General features: G+C 54.6%; 2 protein-coding genes across 2 annotated transcripts; both read left to right on the plus strand.

Annotated features, from left to right (window-relative positions):
- The first annotated feature begins 2,414 nt into the window (after positions 1-2,414).
- On the plus strand, positions 2,415-6,256 carry FDX2 (ferredoxin 2). Its single transcript, XM_038378793.2, has 5 exons — positions 2,415-2,542; positions 3,316-3,367; positions 4,207-4,313; positions 4,910-4,997; positions 5,475-6,256. The coding sequence occupies exons 1-5, from the start codon at positions 2,440-2,442 to the stop codon at positions 5,629-5,631; spliced, it is 507 nt and encodes a 168-aa protein (XP_038234721.1). The 5' UTR covers positions 2,415-2,439; the 3' UTR covers positions 5,632-6,256.
- A 2,197-nt stretch (positions 6,257-8,453) lies between these two features.
- ZGLP1 (zinc finger GATA like protein 1) lies at positions 8,454-18,564 on the plus strand. The gene is made up of 6 exons (XM_038378936.2): positions 8,454-8,633; positions 9,980-10,612; positions 12,445-12,557; positions 14,935-15,028; positions 15,894-16,025; positions 17,460-18,564. Exons 1-6 carry the CDS (start codon positions 8,500-8,502, stop codon positions 17,506-17,508), a joined length of 1,155 nt encoding a protein of 384 aa, XP_038234864.1. The 5' UTR covers positions 8,454-8,499; the 3' UTR covers positions 17,509-18,564.
- Positions 18,565-19,999: the final 1,435 nt, after the last annotated feature.

The following is a 19,999-nucleotide window of genomic DNA, read 5'->3' on the forward strand; positions in this document are numbered from 1 at the left end:
AGGCCCCGGGGGAGGGTGAGAGAAAGGGTATAACCCCCAAGGGGAGGGAGTACCCAGCAGTCTGATTCCGTGATGGTGGGGGTGGATTTAATTAGAAGGGGAGCAGTGACCCAAGAAGACAAGGTGAGGGTGGCAGACACCAGGGGAGAAGTGGGAGGGAATCTCCCCCACTAGAATGGGGCGAACTTCTCAGTGGATTCAATCAGCTGCTCCCTGCCCTGTGGGTTCTTCGGGGACCCCAGGACTGCAGGGAAGTCTGTCCCTTGCAGCTTGCACATACAGAGCCCCTGGGATGGCTGTGGTGGGAAGTAGGAGCAAGACCCCTCTCACCTTAACTGCTACACGCTGAGGGGGCTGATGAGGCTTGTCCCTGCTTTCAGCTAATGGAGACAACTGGCTGAGAAGGGTCTCTCAGCTGGTTACCTGGCTGCCATCCACGCATTTCCACTGAGCTCGTCTCCACCCTGTGTTACTCTGCAGGGATAGCACCATGTCAGCACAACGAATGCAAAACAGACTTGAACCTGTGCAAACTGCAGCACTAAGCTGGGGGTGAGCAGGAGTGAGGGCCCTGAATCCATCTCCCACTTCCCAGTTGAGTTCTTTGCTCTGCTGCAGCCTCCTTGGCCTAGTTCCCCAGCTGTCAAAGGGAAAGGGCCCGTCCCAGCTCTTAGCAGGTGCATTTCGGGGACAGATCTCAAAGCACCTTACGCAGCAGGTAGTGTTCAGCTTCCGCTTCTGGAAATGAGGGTAGAGCAGGGATGTGCTGTGCCCAAGGTTAGGCAGCGAGCCCTGCGGCCAAAACCTAGCTCTGCTGCGTGCCCCACAAGCGTGTGAGCCGCTGGGGCTCCTGGCCCATGCCTGATTGATCAAAGTCTATCAGGTGCTCAGCTCCTGGGGTGCTGGTGTGACCCACATGCCTTCTGGTTGTGGGGTTCTGTTTTGGCTAGTGGCACTAAGACCACTTAGAGAGAGAGAGAGAAAATGAGTCTGCTCTACACCCTTAGCTAGCAGCCCATTGGGCTTTAGCTCATGCTGTAGAGCAGTGTTTCTTGAACTGGGGTGCACCACCCTCTGAGGGGGCAAGATGCCCTTTCAGGGGGTGTGAGACAGGCCAGATTTTTTTAGAAGGTAAATCATCAAAAACACAAATTAAGCACAGACACATAAGTACAACTACTTTGTTTCATCAAACCTATGTGTGTATTAACAGGATACAGTAATCGTTAAAAAATGCAACATACAAACAAAAACTACAGGTTTAAAGAACTGACCTACTGCAACGATTTTTGATAAGGGGTGTGTGAACCAAAGGGGTGCAGACTGCAGTAAAGATTAAGAACTACTGCTGTAGAGGTGCATGCGTGAAGCTCCAGAGGTCCCAGGTCCTATCCCGCCTGAAGAAGACCAGAGTCTGTCGGTGTTACGCTGGGGCAGAGGGACCAAGGGAGGCTTGGTCTGACTCCACTGAAATAGGAACAAGTCAGGTCCCTTTGGCCCCATCGGTGGTGCCCCCGCAGCAGGGCGGGGGGGGGGGGGGCAGAACAAGATTCTTGGCTGTGCCGTGGCTGCTGCCCACACCGCACGGCTGGCACCAGCCCGAGATCCTGAAGCCACCTCCCCGGGCCTCGGCTGGGCTAGGGCACAGCTGTGCTGAAGGGTTGGTGCTCAGCATGGCCCCAGCCCCTCTGTGCCCCTCGTGGTCCCTGCCCCCCACTACCTTCCTCCTGGTCCCAGCCCCTCACCCCCCAGCAGGGCCCTGCCCCCTCCCCCTCCCTCCTGGTCCCAGCCCCTCACCCCCCAGCAGGGCCCTGCCCCCCTCCCCCACCCTCCTGGTCCCAGCCCCTCACCCCCCAGCAGGGCCCTGCCCCCCACTACCTTCCTCCTGGTCCCAGCCCCTCACCCCCCAGCAGGGCCCTGCCCCCCACTACCTTCCTCCTGATCCCAGCCCCCCTGTGCCCCTCCTGGTCCCAGCCCCTCACCCCCCAGCAGGGCCCTGCCCCCCACTACCTTCCTCCTGGTCCCAGCCCCTCATCCCCCAGCAGGGCCCTGCCCCCCACTACCTTCCTCCTGGTCCCAGCCCCCCTGTGCCCCTCCTGGTCCCAGCCCCTCACACCCCAGCAGGGCCCTGCCCCCCACTACCTTCCTCCTGGTCCCAGCCCCTCATCCCCCAGCAGGGCCCTGCCCCCCACTACCTTCCTCCTGGTCCCAGCCCCCCTGTGCCCCTCCTGGTCCCAGCCCCTCACACCCCAGCAGGGCCCTGCCCCCCACTACCTTCCTCCTGGTCCCAGCCCCTCACCCCCCAGCAGGGCCCTGCCCCCTCCCCCTCCCTCCTGGTCCCAGCCCCTCACCCCCCAGCAGGGCCCTGCCCCCTCCCCCTCCCACTCAGCAGCTGCCCCCGTGATCTCTGACTCCGGCCGGGATCACGTGACGTGTGTCATGGCGGCCTCCATGGCCGGCGCTGGTGGGTCGGTGACTCGGCTGATGCTGGGGGCGGCCGGGGGGCTGCGACTCCGCCTGGGGCGGGGCTTCCGCACGGCAGGTGGGGGCCGGGGGGGCGAGCCCCGGGGGGGACTGGGGGGCCGCCCAGCTCCCCCCGGTCTCCATGGGGTGGGGGCGTTGGGGGCCCAGGCAGTAGAGGAGGGGGCCGGCCCCCCCCGAGCTAGGGCAGAGCCCCGAGCGGGACCCCCGCCCCCCAGTTGGTGGTTCCCAGCCACAGGCGGGCGGAGCCCTGGGGGGGAAGGGGGCTCAGCCTCTGGCTGGCCCCGCCTTGGGCCTCCCTGTTGAAGCTGCCATGGGGCCGGGGGGGCTTGGACCCCTGTGAACTGGGCTGAGACCCACCAGACTCGTGTCACCTGGGGAGCCACCAAAGGGACCCAAATTCTCATCTTCACCCTGGCGGGGTGTGATCGCAACCCGGCCTGATCCACCTCCGTGCAAGTCTCACAGTGCTGATGCGAATGGGGCGTGCACTGGTGTCTGATGCCCGGCTGCGGACAAGGCTGAGGTTTCCAGCCAGACTTGTTCTGCGGGAGCCTGTGTGAAATGCGTTGGGTGCCTACAGGACGCACCCCCCCTTCCTGCTGCCGCTCAGTGTGAATCGGGTTTCTAATGCCCTTAGGCACCTTCCCACGGTCTCAGTCCAATTGGGATTAATGGTCCCGCCGTATATATGGGCTTGAGACTGATGCTCATTCTGTCCATTGCCTATCTGAACTGGGCCCCGTGTGCTTTCAAGCTCCTGCCCTGCTCAGGCTGGGCTGAAAGGGGCCGGGGAGGTGTGATGCTACCTGGGCTGCAATGTGTTTTTCCCAGGGGTGTTCCAGGCAGAAGACGAGAGCTGCACAGCAGAGCCTGCGGGCGACACGTGAGTACCAGGAGCCACGGATGGGACTAAGCTCAGGCCCTCTTCACAGCCATTGCATTGGAGGATTTATGCTGCTTCCTCAGCCAGGATGGTCTCTGTTTTCAGAGGCTGCCAGACATGGTCCAGAAGGATGTGGGACAGTAGTGGGCTGAGCAAAGCACTGGGGTGCAGGATGCCTGGGTTCTAATCACCAACTCCTTGTGTGACCTCTGGCAACTCACTTCTGCTCTTTGTCCTTGGTCAGTAAAACGAGGATCATATCTGCCTCCCTCACCAGGCGGATGTGAACACTGCTGTATCCAAATGATATTTCCAGATCCTGCCCCTGCCCTTCTGTAGGGGTGCTCAGAGAATGGGGTCCTGGGGGACTCTATAGCCCTACAAGAGTGGGAGCATGGCCATGTGGGTGCAGCGCTGGACTGTGATTCGGGAGACCAGGGTTCTGTTCCCAGCTCTGCTGCTGACCTTGGGCGAGTCTCTGGTGTGCTCTGTGCCTCAGTTTCCCCACCTGTCACATGACCCTGACCTTGCTCTGTAATGCACTGTGCAACCTGTGGCTGGGAGGTGCTGTGTATGGTGCGTGGCTAATGCCTGTCAATCGCCCTGGTGGAAGGGAGAAGCACCAGGATTGCCTTGTGGTCCCATTCCAACTGGCTTGCAAGCTTCCCTGACATTTGCTGTGTGTGCCCCAAGAACCGATCCCCACCCACCCCAGTCAGCAGCCCTGGCTCTATTCACTCTGTATAATCCTGCTAGCCCCCGTCTTCCAATGGCTGCAGGTTCCAGGAGGTCGCTGGATCTCATTGTTTTTCCCCAACACCCTCCCTTCCCTCCTCTAGAGTGAACGTGGTTTTCATTGACCGTTCCGGGCGCCGGATCCCCGTGAAGGGGCGTGTGGGGGAGGACGTGCTGCGCCTGGCCCAGAGGCACAACATTGAACTGGAAGGTCTGTGCCGCTTTGCCCTCCCCTCCCCCATGCTGGGTGGCAGATAATGGGGGATGCAGACAGCTCTGTGGGTCCCTTATGGCCACGGGAGCATTGGAATCTCTTCATTACTGCTCCCTGCATTTCAGGGGATTTGCCAAGTCCCCAGAGGCTAGCATGGTGCAGGGAGGTGGGAAGGGGCAGGGTGGGGTCGAGGCTGTAGCTTCTATCTCACCTCCCCCCACGACTCTTTCAGCTCATGGTCCCCGCACGTCCCTCCCTCTAGCAGGACTCCTCTTCCCCCTAGGAGCCGGCAGGAGCTGAGGCCAAGGATGAGAGGGAGGCCCAAGAATCCAGAGTGGGTCCGTTTGGAGCGGGGGCAGTGAGGCAGGCAGGCTGCTGGAGGGTGTCCCAGAGCTGGGCCCAGGGGAGCTGCCAGTGGGAGGGGTCAGAGGTAAGGGACTCGAGTAGGATCTGTTTGTTCCATGGGGAAGACTGCCCGCACTGTACAGACACATAGCTGGGCTCCCCCTACTCCCTGGGGGCAGCTCAGCCCCCCCTCCCTTCCACTGCAGGGGCCTTGTCTTCATTCTGACCTTCCACTCTTGTATTCCCAGGCGCCTGCGAAGCCTCCCTGGCTTGCTCCACCTGCCACGTCTACGTGAGCCAGGAGTTGGTGGACAAGCTGCCTGTCCCTGACGAAAGGTAACAGCCTCTGGGTGCCTTGGCCCTGTTGCCTCCCCGCCCCCACCAGGAGGGCAGGGCTCTGCAAGAGCCTAGTGCTGTATTCCTCCCCCGGTAGTGCTGAGTGAGCGAGAGCAGCCCCCCTTGTGTGCTGGGTGCAGCTGTGGCGTCCCTGCCCCTCATCGTCTAAACAGACCAATGAAGAATTATCTCCATTGTACAAGTGAGGGAAACAGAGGCCCGGAGCCAGTCAGTGCCTCCCCCCGAGTCACCGCGGGTATTGCCAAAGCTGTGACTCAAACCCAGGGCTCCTGGGGCCCAATGTTTTAGCCCCAAGCCTGTTCTTTCCCTTTGCAATACTGCAGGGCGGCTGCCTTCCCCCACAGCAGCAGCTGCATTTCAGTGAAACAGTCCCTTGCAGTCAGCCTGGAAAATGCTGCCAGCCAGCTAACGGCCCCCTGCCCTGCAGACTCACCCTTGACTCTTCGGCTTTCCTAGGGAGGAAGACATGCTGGACATGGCCCCACAGCTGCAGGAGAACTCCCGGCTCGGCTGTCAGATCATCCTCACCAAAGAGCTGGAGGGGGTGGAGTTCACCCTGCCCAAAATCACCAGGAACTTCTACGTGGATGGCCATGTTCCCAAGCCCCACTGAAGGCTGGAGGAGTCTCTGGGCTGCCCCTGGCTCTGGGGCTGGGCCTTATAGAGCCCAAAGCGAGGGGGGCTGGTTGGAGAAGGCTCCCCCTGGGGGCCTGCAGCACTGCTGGTGACATGGAGAGGTGTGGGAAGGGGTTAGTTTTAAAGGCCCAGGGTGAAGCGCTGAGCTTCCTACAGGCCAGGGTGAGGAGGGGATATCAGCAGCAAAGATGCTAGAATAACCCCCCTCCCAGCTCTGCCACACACCCCCAGCACCTGTGCTCACAGTCCCAGAGGCGACGTGAGGCCATACAACAGCCCTATCTTTTCTGTTCAGGGAATCTGTATTTATTGGTGTTGGTTACCAAACCCCACAGCCCATCCCAGGGAGCAGGAGGAGGGCAGGTTGTGGGGGGCCCCACAGGGGGTGCTCTGCATTCTTCCTGTCTGGAGCTCACAGTTTCTCATGGCGTACTTTAATATGCATTAGGGGCCTTGATGCATTCTCTGTGCCGTTTGACAGCAGGGACCAAAGCAGCACGTTCTCTGGGCTGCTCGCTGTGGCTCACCCACTGTAACCTTGGGATCAGGGCCAACGCCCCTCCCGCAGCCACATTTTATTATTAAAGCTCATGTTTGTATGACGCGCTGCCTGCTCTTTTCCCTGGCCCACAGACCTGGGACTGGCCACACGGGCGCAGTAGGGAGCAGAGTGTCCCACGCTTTCCAGCAGGAGCCAAGCAATAGTTACAGCTGGGCCAAGGGTCAGTGGCATGAGATTTACCCCTTGTTGGTGCCAGTACTGCAGACTGAGGGACTTCAGTGCTTGACAGGCAGCTGCCGAACCCAAACCCTTCTGCAGCCCCCTGTAGAGCACAGGGAGGTGGGCAAACATCAGCCAGGGAAGATGAGGGGGTTGCCAGATTACGCACACACTGCTAGCAGGTGTCTTACTGGGACACGAAGGTGCTGGCTGGGCTGGGCGAGCCCCAGGACAGCTGGCTGCTGCTGTGCTCCTCCCTTGGAATTGATGGTTAAGGGGAGCTGAGTTGCCAGATGCCCCAGATCCCATTGAAAGCCAGGAACCAGCTTTGCCAGCCAAACGCCTGTCCAGGTGCTGACTATTTTACCTTCCTGCAAAGAGAGGATACTGCATCTGCCCCCAGACACACCCTGCTCTCTGCTAAACTGTTGCTGTCTGGTTGACAAACAGCTGTTGTGTCCCACCCCAGAGGTAGCTCCATTGCAGTGGTGGGGGGAAGTGCCCCTGCCCTTTGGAACAGCCCCCACCCTCCCATGAGATGTGCACAACTGGTAGAGTTGGTTTCTGCTTCACCATCTCGCCACTCAGCCCGCGGGCAAGAGCTGGGAAGCTGGGTTGGTCTAGGGGGCTGTGAACAGCCACAGCAGCTTAGCAAGTCATTGGGGGGTCTGACCTGAAGCCTTTTAGCTTTGGTGGCATTTGCAGTGTCACTTTCCCACTGCCCCAGGCAGGAGACAATGTTCCAGCCCCCTGATAGCTCTGTGGCAGCAGGACCCACGTCCTGACAGGGCAATGAGCAGCCTGCATGGTTTGACATTGGTAGGACAGCTGAGGGCAGGTGGTCTGAGACCCGACAGACTCACTCCATGGAGGGTCTGGATTCCGGACCCCAAGGTCATTCACCCAGCAGGAACCGAGCCAAGTCCCCAGGAGCTGCTCAGCCTCCTAGGGCTCCCTGGCATGGGGTGGGATGCCAGAGCCAGCCCTGTGGGATTCACCTTGCCCAGCGCTGCCACAGCCAGGCACTCAGAGCCTGCAGGAGGCCTGAAACCCACACACCTGCCCGTAGGGATGGGAATTTGGTTCAACCCCATGCACTTGCCCCAGGGCAGCTCTTCCCCCAGGCTTGTTCATTGGGTGTATTATGGTAGGTCCAATGGGCCCCATCGTGCTGGGTACAGCACAAACCCAGTTCCAGAGATCTCACCCTGAGCCAGGACAGGGAATGGGGACCCAGACACACCGGGACTTGCCAGAGCCATACAGGGCAGCACTGGCACAGCCAGGGATTAACCCAAGCCCCAGCTCCATTGCTGTAGCCTCTGGCCCATCCAGCCACTCTGCCACATGCAGCACCACGTGCCATTCCCAGGCCAGAAGGACGCTTGGGAGCACCTAGTTGGACCCCCTGCAAAGCACAGGCCAGAGTGGTGGGGAGGAGAGGGGGAGTCTGAGCAGATTCACCCTTGACATCATTACAGCAGTACCTAGGGGGAGACCCTGCCCCCACCACATCCAGTGCTCACAGCTGGGGGTCACACAATGCACTCACCTGCCAGGTTGCATCTGGGGCTGCCCCACTGGCTGGGGGTCAGGGAACAGCAGAGGCAGGGGCTGTGTTGTTAGATGGGTGGCATTCACTATCCAGAGCCAGGGCATGGGGGAGACCAGGTCTGGACACTGAGGGCAGGGGGGGTCCATGTCTCCCCCAGCTAGACAGGGCTGAGAGCTCCTGCCCCTAATATTGGGGGAGCAGCTCTGGGGTCCTCAGCAGGTTCAGGGTTTGGCAGAACTAGACAGGGGCCCTGCCGCAAACCCACTGCAGCCCCTACTGAGGCAGGTGGACATTAACCTCCCCTGTGGGGCAGCACCCCCGGTACCAGCACAAATAGATATGAGACCCCCTCCGGTACCAGCACAAATAGATATGAGACCCCCTCCTGCCCCCATACACCGCCCAGGCCCATGCCGTTACCCCCCCCTTGCAGCCAGCCCCAGCCTCCCGGGCCTCCGGGCTCTTATAGGGTGAGGCCCCGGCTGCCCAGGTGTGACCGGTTAAGTCCCCCCAGCTGGGGCTGCGTCCTTGCACCGGCCGCTCCCGCAGCGAGGCTCCCGGCCCCGCGCATGGAGGGGGAGCTGTTCCTGGACGGGCACCCCCCCGACTTCTCCCTCCTGCAGCAGCTGCTCTTCCCGCCCTGCCTGGAGCCAGAGCCCGGCAGCCCGGCCCGGGGCTCAGCCAGCCCGGGGGGGGGAGCCAGGTCAGCCCTAGCCACCCATCCCTCCCTTCGCGCGGGGGGAATCCGGATCAGCCCCATGGACGCGTCCCCTGGGAGAGTGAGGGAAGAGACGAGGAATCGGGATAAGCTCCATGGACATGCCTCCCAGGAGGGAGGGGAGATCCGATCTCTCCCCGTGCACCGGCCCGTAGGGACGGGAATTCGGATCAACCCCACGCACTTGCCCCGGGGGGGAGGATCCGGATCGGCCCCACGCACTTGCCCCGGGGGGGAGGATCCGGATCGGCCCCACGCACTTGCCCCGGGGGGAGGGGAGGATCCGGATCGGCCCCACGCACTTGCCCCGGGGGGAGGGGAGGATCCGGATCGGCCCCACGCACTTGCCCCGGGGGGAGGGGAGGATCCGGATCGGCCCCACGCGCTTGCCCCGGGGGGAGGGGAGGACCCGGATCGGCCCCACGCGCTTGCCCCGGGGGGAGGGGAGGATCCGGATCGGCCCCACGCGCTTGCCCCGGGGGGAGGGGAGGATCCGGATCGGCCCCACGCGCTTGCCCCGGGGGGAGGGGAGGATCCGGATCGGCCCCACGCGCTTGCCCCGGGGGGGGAGGATCCGGATCGGCCCCACGCGCTTGCCCCGGGGGGGAGGATCCGGATCGGCCCCACGCGCTTGCCCCGGGGGGGGAGGATCCGGATCGGCCCCACGCGCTTGCCCCGGGGGGAGGGGAGGATCCGGATCGGCCCCACGCGCTTGCCCCGGGGGGGAGGATCCGGATCGGCCCCACGCGCTTGCCCCGGGGGGGGGAGGATCCGGATCGGCCCCACGCGCTTGCTCTCGAGCTGGGCGCGAGCCCCGGGGCTGTTTTGGGCGGGCAGCTCGCGAGCCGCTGCCTCCAGCTGCCATTGGCCGGGGGCTGCGGGCGGGATCCCGAGGCCGGCAGCGCCCAGGCGGGGGAGGGGGCAGGTCGATGGGGGACCTGAGCCTGGGGGCTTGGAGGGGCCAGTGGGGGGCTGAGGGGGGCCTCCCTTGGGGAAGGGGGCTGCCGGGGGGAGAAGGAGGGGGAGCTGCCCCGGGGGAGGGGGAGGGTGATCAGGCTCTGGGGGGGACCTGCCGGGGGGGGCTGAGTGGGGAGCTGCCCCGGGGGAGGGGGAGGGTGATCAGACCCCGGGGGGGTGAAGCTGCCCACGGGGGGTGAGTTTGGACCTGCCGGGGGGGCTGAGTGGGGAGCTGCCCCGGGGGAGGGGGAGGTTGATCAGACCCCGGGGGGGTGAAGCTGCCCACGGGGGGGTGAGTTTGGAGCTGCCTCCTGCCCCCGTCCCGCGGGTCCCTGGGTGCCCCGCCCCCCTAACGGCCTTGTTCTCCCCCCCAGGCCCGCGGGGCGCCCCCGCCCGGAGCCCCTGCCCAGCACGGCCTGTTGCCTGCAGGTCCCCGACAGCAGCGCCCTGAGCTTCCTGCAGGAGTCCGCCCAGCGGCTGCCCCAGGCGCCGGGGGGCCAGGAGGAGCCGAGCCGTGCGCCCAGGGCGCAGCAGCAGCAGCCGCCGGGGCCAGCCGTGCGCCCAGGGCGCAGCGCCCCGCAGCCCCAGGGCGGCGCCAGCCCCCTCGCTTCCCTGGGCACCTGCAGCCCCATGGACACCCTGAGTCTCATCAGCCTGCATTGTTCTCATCTGGTGTCCGGCGCGGCGGCTGCCGCCAGCCGCCCCGAGACTAGGGCAGGGCCCCAAACCATGTCCCCCTGCCTCCTCCCCATAGACTGCAATGACAACCCCTCCAGAGAGGCCGGGGCAGCCGGGCAGGAGGGGCGGAGCTGGGAGCCAGGGGTCGGCAGCCCCAGCCAGCCTGAGCCGGGCTGCAGGAGGAGAAATCCCCGCAAGCAGCCCGCACCCAGCCGGAGCGCTGAGGCCCGAGACCCCTCTTTCCAGGGGGTGACCCTCTGCATGCGTCTGTGTCTTTGCCAAGGCAGCTCCGATGAGTACCAGCTCCTCATCCGCCCACGATACAGCAGGTACAGGCTCCTGTCACAGCGCGGGCACTGATCACTGGCTCTCTGCTAAGGGAGACCTGACTTTTCTGTCTGTCTAAAGGACCCACATAGGCACCCAGAGCTAACTGGCTAGCTACCCCTGTACACACCCAGGATTTATCCATCCAACCACTTGCCAAACAGGCCCACGATCTATATATCTATCTATCCCCATACACACCCATTATTTAGCCATCCCTCCCCGTGCACACACCCTCTCTCTATGGAGCTCTCTCCAATCACGTGTTGTGGCGTGCCAGTCACTGTGCTATCTAGGTGCTGAAAGCAATAGGAAGGCATGTCACGCCAAAGAGGGCAGGTTCCTTGATTTATGATTGTTTATTGTGTATGTGTCTGTGTCTTTTCCAGGTGCTCGAGGAAGCGCCAGCCCCAACTCCTGCCACGTTTCCTCCAAGCTTCCCCCCCGCCCAGCCTTTGGATACTGGGGACCTATACAGAGTTCTGTGTAGGGATCCCCTTTCTGCGGGGGGGGGGTGTCAGAGATACTGAGCTGGGATTTGTCCTGACACTCTGACAGTGTGTAATCATAACACAAATGATATCATTTCCCCATCCCAGATCTGATTTTTGGGGGTGGGGAAGCAGGAATCGTCTGTTCTCTGGCACTTTAAACTGCAGCCAGTTGAAACTGACTTAGGACCAGAGGCGTTGCCAGATCCGCTCAGCCCCAACACCCATCTAATCCAGGATCCAGTCTCTGCCAGTGGCCACCACCAGCTGTTTCAAAGGCAGGTGTAAGAGCCCTGCAGTAGTAGCTGTGGGATAATCTGCTCCCCACTTTAAGTCTCTATCAGAGAGAGGTGGTTTAAGCCCTGGAGCATGAGGTTTACTGTCTCTTCCAGTAATATCTCCTATGACAGTCTGGTATTCTTCCACTTGCTAAAGTGTCCATCAAAATACAACCACCAAACTCCTTTTACAGAGCAGAAGAAAAGAGACGTCTCTGGTTCTGTTTTCAGCCTTCTTTAGCCTGTAGAGATGCAGGGAAATGTTGAAAATTCACATTCGGACAGGTATTGAGGGGGAGGTGTTTTTTAGCCACCCAAGTGTTTTAGGAGCACAAATTCCATTGATTTTTGAAAGGGACTTTTGTGCCTAAATCCTTTCAGGTATTTTTTAACAACTCCCCCTCAGTCCTTAGACAGCTGGGGCCTGATTTGCCATTGCCATATTCAAGGAAAAAAGAAATTGGCAAATTCAAACAGAGAATAGGAAATACTTTTTCAAATGCAATATGTAACTAGGCCATGGAACACATTGCAATGGGAGGTCACAGAGGCCAAGAATTTAGCAAGATTCCAAGAGGGATTGGACAATATATTGATAATAAGGATCTCCGGAGTACTAACCGCTAGTGCTAATAACCATTTTGGAAGGGACATTAAACTTCCTGCCTTGGGTCTTAAATCAATCCCTAACTACTAGGGGTTAGGATGAGACCTACATAGGGGACAGATTACCCCACATCTGCCATAATCTATGATTCTATTGTGCTGTCCCCTTACTAGGCAGCCTGTAGGTCAGATCCATCATGGCAGTTCTTCTGTCCTGCACCTTGTACTATCATTGACACCAGTGGAAACAGGCTGATCTGGGAGCATTCTGTGCCACTTCGCTGGGTATCCATGATTTCCCAACAAGCAGATGGAAAATCTGACCCTCAGTAGCTAATTTTTGTTGGTTTGGGAGGAAGATTTTTTTTAATGCTGTTCCACTGGTTTTTGCTCTTTGGTTTGTTTGTTAGAAGTAATGTCACAACCTGGTAAAATTTGTCTCATCTAATCTGTCCGCAGCGCAATGTGTGGGAAAAGAAGCCGTAACCCAAATCCAAGGCAAATCTCTTTAACAAGAGAATTCTGCAGAGCCAGCAGTTCTGAGGAGGATCAAGGCTCCCTCTCTGTCCAGAGTATGTTGCTTTTTAGAAACAAAAACCTTTACTATCAAATGGTAACACTCTGAAATGATTGGGGCAGCTATAAATACCCATACTGGGCCTGATTCTCCTATTTCAGGGAGAAATTCAGTCCTGTGCAGAGACCAGTTTAAGATCTATACTCCACTTAAATCCCTGTCTAGCCAGATCCTAGCTGGTGGAAGTCAGACATAACTCCAAGGAGCAGCCATAGACTCACAGAACCACAGGGTTAGAAGGGACCACAAGGGTCATCTAGTCTAAACCCCTGCCAAGATGCAGGATTTGTTGTGTCTAAACCATCCAAGATGGCTATCCAGCCTCCTTTTGAAAACCTTCAAAGAAGGCACTTCCACAACCTTCTGAGGTGTCTGCTGCTGATTTACGCCAAATGAGTATCGGGCTTTTATAATTGAAGTGCCTCCTCTCATATGTACTTACTACCAGGTGTAGAACTTACTACTGTGAGCAGTCCCCTTAATTTCAACAGGCAATACTCATGGTTGTAAGCACAATAAGTACTTGTATGACTGGACACTGGTTTTGTAGTTGTGTTATTTAATTATAGGATTATCAAGTGGAGTGGTATCAAGTGGAGTGCCCCAAGGGTCGGTCCTTGGGCTGATTTTGTTCAATATCTTCATAAATGATCTGGAGGATGGTGTGGATTGCACCCTCAGCAAGTTTGTAGATGACACTAAACTGGGAGGAGAGGTAGATATGCTGGAGGGTAGGGATAGGATACAGAGGGCCCTAGACAAATTAGGGGATTGGGCCAAAAGAAGTCTGATGAGGTTCAACAAGGACAAGTGCAGAGTCCTGCACTTAGGACGGAAGAACCCCATGCACTGCTACAGACTAAGGACCGAATGGCTTGGCAGCAGTTCTGCAGAAAAGGACCTAGGGGTTACAAGTGGACGAGAAGCTGGATATGAGTCAACAGTGTGCCCTTGTTGTCAAGAAGGCCAATGGCATTTTGGGATGTATAAGTAGGGGCATTGTCAGCAGATCGAGGGATGTGATCGTTCCCCTCTATTCGACATTGGTGAGGTCTCATCTGGAGTACTGTGTCCAGTTTTGGGCCCCACACTACAAGAAGGATGTGGAAAAATTGGAAAACGTCAAGCGGAGGGCAACAAAAATGATTAGGGGACTGGAACACATGATTTATGAGGAGAGGCTGAGGGAACTGGGATTATTTAGTCTGCAGAAGAGAAGTGTGAGAGGGGATTTGATAGCTGCTTTCAACTACCTGAAAGGGGGTTCCAAAGAGGATGGATCTAGACTGTTCTCAGTGGTAGCAGATGACAGAACGAGGAGTAATGGTCTCAAGTTGCAGTGGGGGAGGTTTAGGTTGGATATTAGGAAAAACTTTTTCACTAGGAGGGTGGTAAAGCACTGGAATGGGTTACCTAGGGAGGTGGTGGAATCACCTTCCTTAGAGGTTTTTAAGGTGAGGCTTGACAAAGCCCTGGCTGGGATGATTTAGTCGGGGATGGGTCCTGCTTTGAGCAGGGGGTTGGACTAGATGACCTCCTGAGGTCTGTTCCAACCCTGATATTCTGTGATTCTATGATTAGTTTTGGAGATACAATTGATGCAAAAAGCTGTGACAAAATAAAGTTGCAACAGTAATGTACCTATTGTGAAAAGAAAAGGAGGACTTGTGGCACCTTAGAGACTAACAAATTTATTTGAGCATAAGCTTTCATGATGCATCCGATGAAGTGAGCTGTAGCTCACGAAAGCTTATGCTCAAATAAATTTGTTAGTCTCTAAGGTGCCACAAGTCCTCCTTTTCTTTTTGCGAATACAGACTAACACGGCTGCTACTCTGAAACCTGTACCTATTGTGACTTTCTTTTTCTTTTGTTCTGCCACACCACACACTAAAAACATGTTTCTCCACCAGAAAATAAATAGATCTCTAAGCCCTTTCACTTGTTTTCCAATACCTGGGGATTGTGGTTTTAATACACCTAGAGCTGTTGCTTTGTCTTGCTGTGACGTAAGGCACATCAGAAATTAGGCAAAAAATTTTAACAGTGACGGTGACTCAACATTGGAAGAAAGCTACCAAGGGAAGTGGTGGGTTTTTCATCTCGTGAGGTCTTTATATCCAGACTGGGGAGGTGTTTTAGCAAAGCACAAGTTAATGGGCTCAATATAGGGGTAACTAAATGGGTGAAATGTAATGGCCTGTGGCAGGTAGGAGGTCAGGCTAGATGTTCTAATCATAGAAGGGTAGGGATGGAAGGGATGTCAATAGGTCCCTGCACTCAATGCATGATGCCTTCTGGCCTTAAACTCCATGAAACTATGCAATAAAGCCACCACGCAGCTGACGTCTGATGATTTGTCTTTTCCTAAGGTAGTAAGTGTTGCGCTTCCTGCCAGACGAGGAAAACTCCCCTGTGGAGGATTGCTGAGGACGGCACCCCACTCTGCAATGCTTGTGGCATCAGGTACCTGTGACATCGTGCTGCTAGTGTTGCTTTCTGAAACTGTGCGCAAAAGGGCCAGGCCAAGGTCTGTGCAAAAGTAACTGTGGGTAAGTGTTTGCAAGATTGAGTTTAGATTCCTGTATTCAGGCACCTAAATGAGCAGCTTGTTTCCACGTTCTGAGCACCCAGCAGTTCCCACTGATGCAGCAGTTTTGAAAAATTAAGCCACGTTTGGGTTAAAACTGGGTAGGTGCCTGGCATAAGATGGAAGTGATGCCATGCTCTTATTTAGGTGCCTAAATCAATATTGCCGGCTCTCATGATCTTATTGGGAATCTTGCCATAATTGGTGTTTTTCTGGAAGCTCCATCTCCCAGAGTCATGTGATTAACCAAAACACTAAGCTTTAATTTTTGAAAAACGGTTCAGAAATAAAGCTTTAAACTTTGAAAAATGATCACAGAGCTAAAAACATGACCCTAGCCTACCATATAAAGGCTCTGAAGCCTGACAGCTTAAAAATCAAACAAACAAAAAATAAAATGTTATTTTTTTGCAATTGCTAACTCCTTGATTTTTTTGAGGGCCTGCTGACTTGTGGTTTTTGGACACTTGGGGCTGGCAAGGCTCCTAAATATGGATTTAAGAGCTGAACCCAGGCCCAGATTCTCAAAGTTGCCTAACTCCTCTTGATTTCAAGGCACTTAAAGACCTTTGAGAATCTGGGCCCCATTTCCAAAAATCTTGGCCCAACCACCCTAAATATCCCCCTTCTAAGCAGGAGGAACATTTCAAAAGACTAAGGGGAAATAAAATGATTATTCCACTTTTGGCTAAAAATGTAATTATCTGAACCAACTGATTTCCCACCCCCCCCACCCCCCAGGTACAAAAAGTACAGGATACGATGTTTCCGCTGCTGGAATATCCCGAAGAAAAGTGGAAAACCTTACTCCCGTTGCTCTAACTGTGGAGACAGACTGCGCGTGGCCGTGGCCCAGCAGAGAACTGTGAAAAGGTCATTCCCATTTTATTTATTTATGTTTTAAAAAGGAACAGTTTTGGCTGAATTGCAACATTATTTTAAAATTAACCCCCGCTCTCCTTCCAGAGCCTTTGATCAGATAAGTTTCAGAGTAGCAGCCGTGTTAGTCTGTATTCGCAAAAAGAAAAGGAGGACTTGTGGCACCTTAGAGACTAACAAACTTATTAGAGCATAAGCTTTCGTGAGCTACAGCTCACTTCATCAGATAAGTTGGGCTGTGGAAGCCATAGATCTGATCCAGTGAAATTGTTTACCCTAGTGAAGGGAAATGGAAGGTATGAATGGTTTAAATATATCAATGGAGGCAGCTCTTGGTTACAGTGAAGTTAGTTTGTGTTTAGATGGTGAAATTTACCCTTTTGCAGGGAGTCAGAACAAAATCTAGGGACTCTTGTTCCATTTAAGCAGGGAGCCTTGTACTGGCTCGTCCCACATGTTAATTTTCACTTATTGGAGATATTTTTCCCCTGGAAAATAGATATTATTTTGCTACAAAAAGTTATTTTGCAGTAGAAACATTCTCATCTTCTCTGTACTCTGGGAGTGTGTGCACACGTGTGTGTGTCCCTCCCTCCCTGGCCCTCCTGGAAGAGATGAGTCCTGCCCTCTATGTGTGTTGTGAGGCAGGAAGGAATTGCCTTCAAGTAAAAACAATGCACACCTGACACAGCTGGACATATCTGCAGCCAGAAGTTGGCTTATGCACCAGGTATTTAAACATGTTACCAGCCTCCTTTCTTTGTCACATGTCTTTCGCTGGCTTTTCTCTCTGTTGCATTTGTTTTCTGCTGCAGCGTTCGCCTGCATTAGTTTAGCAAAGTGACAGAGTTGAAAAGAGACGGAGCAGGCTGGGGGCTCAGATTAGCGAGAGAGAAGTGGCTGATTGTAGTTAAGTGCAACAAGCTCTCCCAGTAGCACTGGTTCTAGAGTGGTTTGTTGTCCCTCCCTCTCCCAGCTCCCTACTCTGGCCTGGTCTCAAATATTTTGGAGGTTGAACACTCTGAAATGTGTCCATCCTGCACCTCTGTCTCTCTGCACTCTCAGTGCGTCTTTAACAAGAGTCAGCTGGGTGCTGGGTAGTCCAGTGGCCGGCGAGTCAGGAGCTCTGGGTTCCAGTCCCTGGCTCTGTACTGACCTCCGGTGAGTTGCCTCTCAAGGCCTCTGTTTCCTGCTCTTTGGGACTGGGAGTGTCTTTTGCACTACATTTGTACAGCACCTGGCCCAACAGGGCCCCAATCTCACTTGGGGTCTTCTCATGCCGCTATAATGCACACACTTCCCCATGACGATGGATGCCTGCCTCGGATCCAGCCCTTATCATCTCTAGAGCTCGAATGGGGAACGATCATAGTAACTGTAGGGTTAAAGGACATAATTGAATTAGACTCCTTTTGTTTCAATTTCTAGAAAATGTGACGACTTCCTTAAATCTCAAGCAAGGACTCTTTGCTATTAGCCGGACAGCGGGCTGCGTCGCAGAGGGCGCTGGTATCTGCTGGAGTGAGCAGGAGGCCAACGCTGCCCTGCAGTCTGAGCAGAGGGATGCAAGAAGTGTTGGCTCAGTCCAGTTGCCTTTAAGACCAGTTGTTGCTTTTTTCCCTTCCTTTCATGCTGTTGTGTTCTGTAAAAGGAATGTTCGATCCTGCCTTTGGTTTGCGCGAGCAACTCGGGAAGTAGACGAGAAAATGAACCCACGTTTTTGCACAGGTGAAATTGTTACAGAGATTGAATGAGGGGTGGGAAAATAAGAGTTTGAATCTTAAGCTTGCTCCTGGCTAGCCGTGTTTGTGAGTGTGGGTGGCTGCTTGTTCAGACCCCAGGTACCCTGGCCAGCAGTGATACCCCCTGGGTCTAACCTGTCTTGACTGTAGAATAGATCACTGCAGCGTGGCTCTTTCTGTCAGGCCTTTTTATGGGGCAAATGTAGAATCCAGAAAAAATTGAGATCACTCTGGATGTTAAAGAAAAAATAAAAGACGTTAAGGAGAATAAAATATTAGCTCCATTCAGATAGTAACTTGCACCTGTGGCAGCAACCATGTAGATTCTGGTAATGCTTAAAAAAAACCGCTCAAAATGAAATGAAGCATTGTTAAGGGTTTAAGAATGTTTTAGATCAATATTCATTCACAGACCCCAATGAAGAGCTTTCCTGTTAATGTGCTGATGTCTTTCCAAGGAGAGATACTAAGACTTGTAAACTTGGTGAACTCAGGGCTCAGACCTCGAAGCTTTTATATTTGGTAATTTAAAAAACTAAACAACAAGAAGTTAGTTGGGGATAATTAATATGAACCTCATTTGTTTTGTTGCACTAAACTTAGTAAGGGTTGCACTTTTTGAATAGATATTATCTCCTTCATTAGCTTGTTATGTATTTCAGAAATTTATGTCAATTCTCAATTAGTTTGTTACGTAAAAATAGTTCCTATGGGGCATTCTTGTACAAAATGATTATCTAGATATATTTATATGTGTAAATAATATATTTATTTTTGCAGTGCGGCATCGTTTTCACACACACACACACACACACACACACACACACACACACACACACACACACACACACACACACACACACACACACACACACTTTATGTGCCAAGTTGTAAAAATGGATGAAAATTGCCATGTTTTCTCCTTTCTGATACAAATGTTCAAGCACTTCAATGTGGTGACAATGCGGGGAAGAGATCTGGTGTAAGATGATCAGGTGTTGTTGGGTTTTTGGCTTTCATTCAGAAGTCTAATGGTTGCACTTGAGAATAAAACTGGTTTCTTGTAGCTGTGTATGGACAGACTCTACTCCCTGCGTCCCTTTTGAGTTTTGATGTGACATGTTGGTTTCTCCTGGGAGATATAAAGCCAGGCCTCCCCTATTCACAGCTGGTTCAATCCATTCAAGGCACTGTCTCAGTGGTTTACATGCGGCAAAAAGAGTCTTGAAATCAATGGGTGTTAGATGCCTAAACACCTTAGAGGAGCTAGGCCTAAGTGACTTAGAGGCTAAGCTGCTTCTGAGAACGTTACCCATGAGCAATCCCATCCCTATTCAACGCAACACTTAAGCATGTGCTTAAAGTCAAGGTCTTTGCCGTGTCAGGGCCTTAATAGGAAGCCAAGAGGCAGTGAATTCAGATGTTCCTTGGCTGGATGCATTAGCTATTACTAGAGAAACCCATCTCAGGGGCATTATCTTCCTGTCTCTGGACACTGACTATGGGCTCGGTTTATTCTGCGAATGAATTTCTCAAAACAATGAAAACCCTGAGAATGGACTGGTCCCTGCTTTGGCATGGAAAAGACCCGCTATGAAAAGAGAGTGGAAAGCTTAGAAGTGAGGTCAGTACATAAAATAAAGAATGGGGCAGAAAAAGGAGAGCGTGAGTTTCTGTTCTCCCATGTCTTATCACGCAAGGGCCAGGGGATGTTCAGTTAAAAGAAGCCCACTTCAAAACAGATGGAAGCAAATACTTTTTCATACTATGTGGTTAGTCTGTGGAACTCACTGCCACTGGAAGTCACTGAAGGCAAAAAAATTAGCAAGATTCAAAGGGGAATTGGAAATTTATATGGATAGCAAGAGTATCCAGAGTTCTCCTAATTAGCTATACAGATTTTGAGAGGGATTTTGAACCTTGTGCTACAGGGTTTAAGCCAATCTAACTAGTAGACACCAGGAGCAGATTATCTCACATCTGCTACTGGGGGCGGGGATTCTTATAGCTTCCTATACAGCACCTGGACTGGGTGCTCTAGGAGATGAGACAGTGGTCTAGAGGGACCTTGGATCTGATCCAGCCTTGGGATTCCTGTTTACGCTGTTTCTTATTTAAGCTGCTTGGTGGTGCTCCTGCTCCTGCTCACTATTAAGGCTCTTGTTCAGCAAAGGATTTGTGTGTGTGGCTGACTTTAATGATGGGTTTAACTCTACTGAAGTCAAA

This window comes from Dermochelys coriacea, chromosome 20 (genome assembly GCF_009764565.3).
Source record: "Dermochelys coriacea isolate rDerCor1 chromosome 20, rDerCor1.pri.v4, whole genome shotgun sequence".
Taxonomy (NCBI): Eukaryota; Metazoa; Chordata; order Testudines; family Dermochelyidae; genus Dermochelys; species Dermochelys coriacea.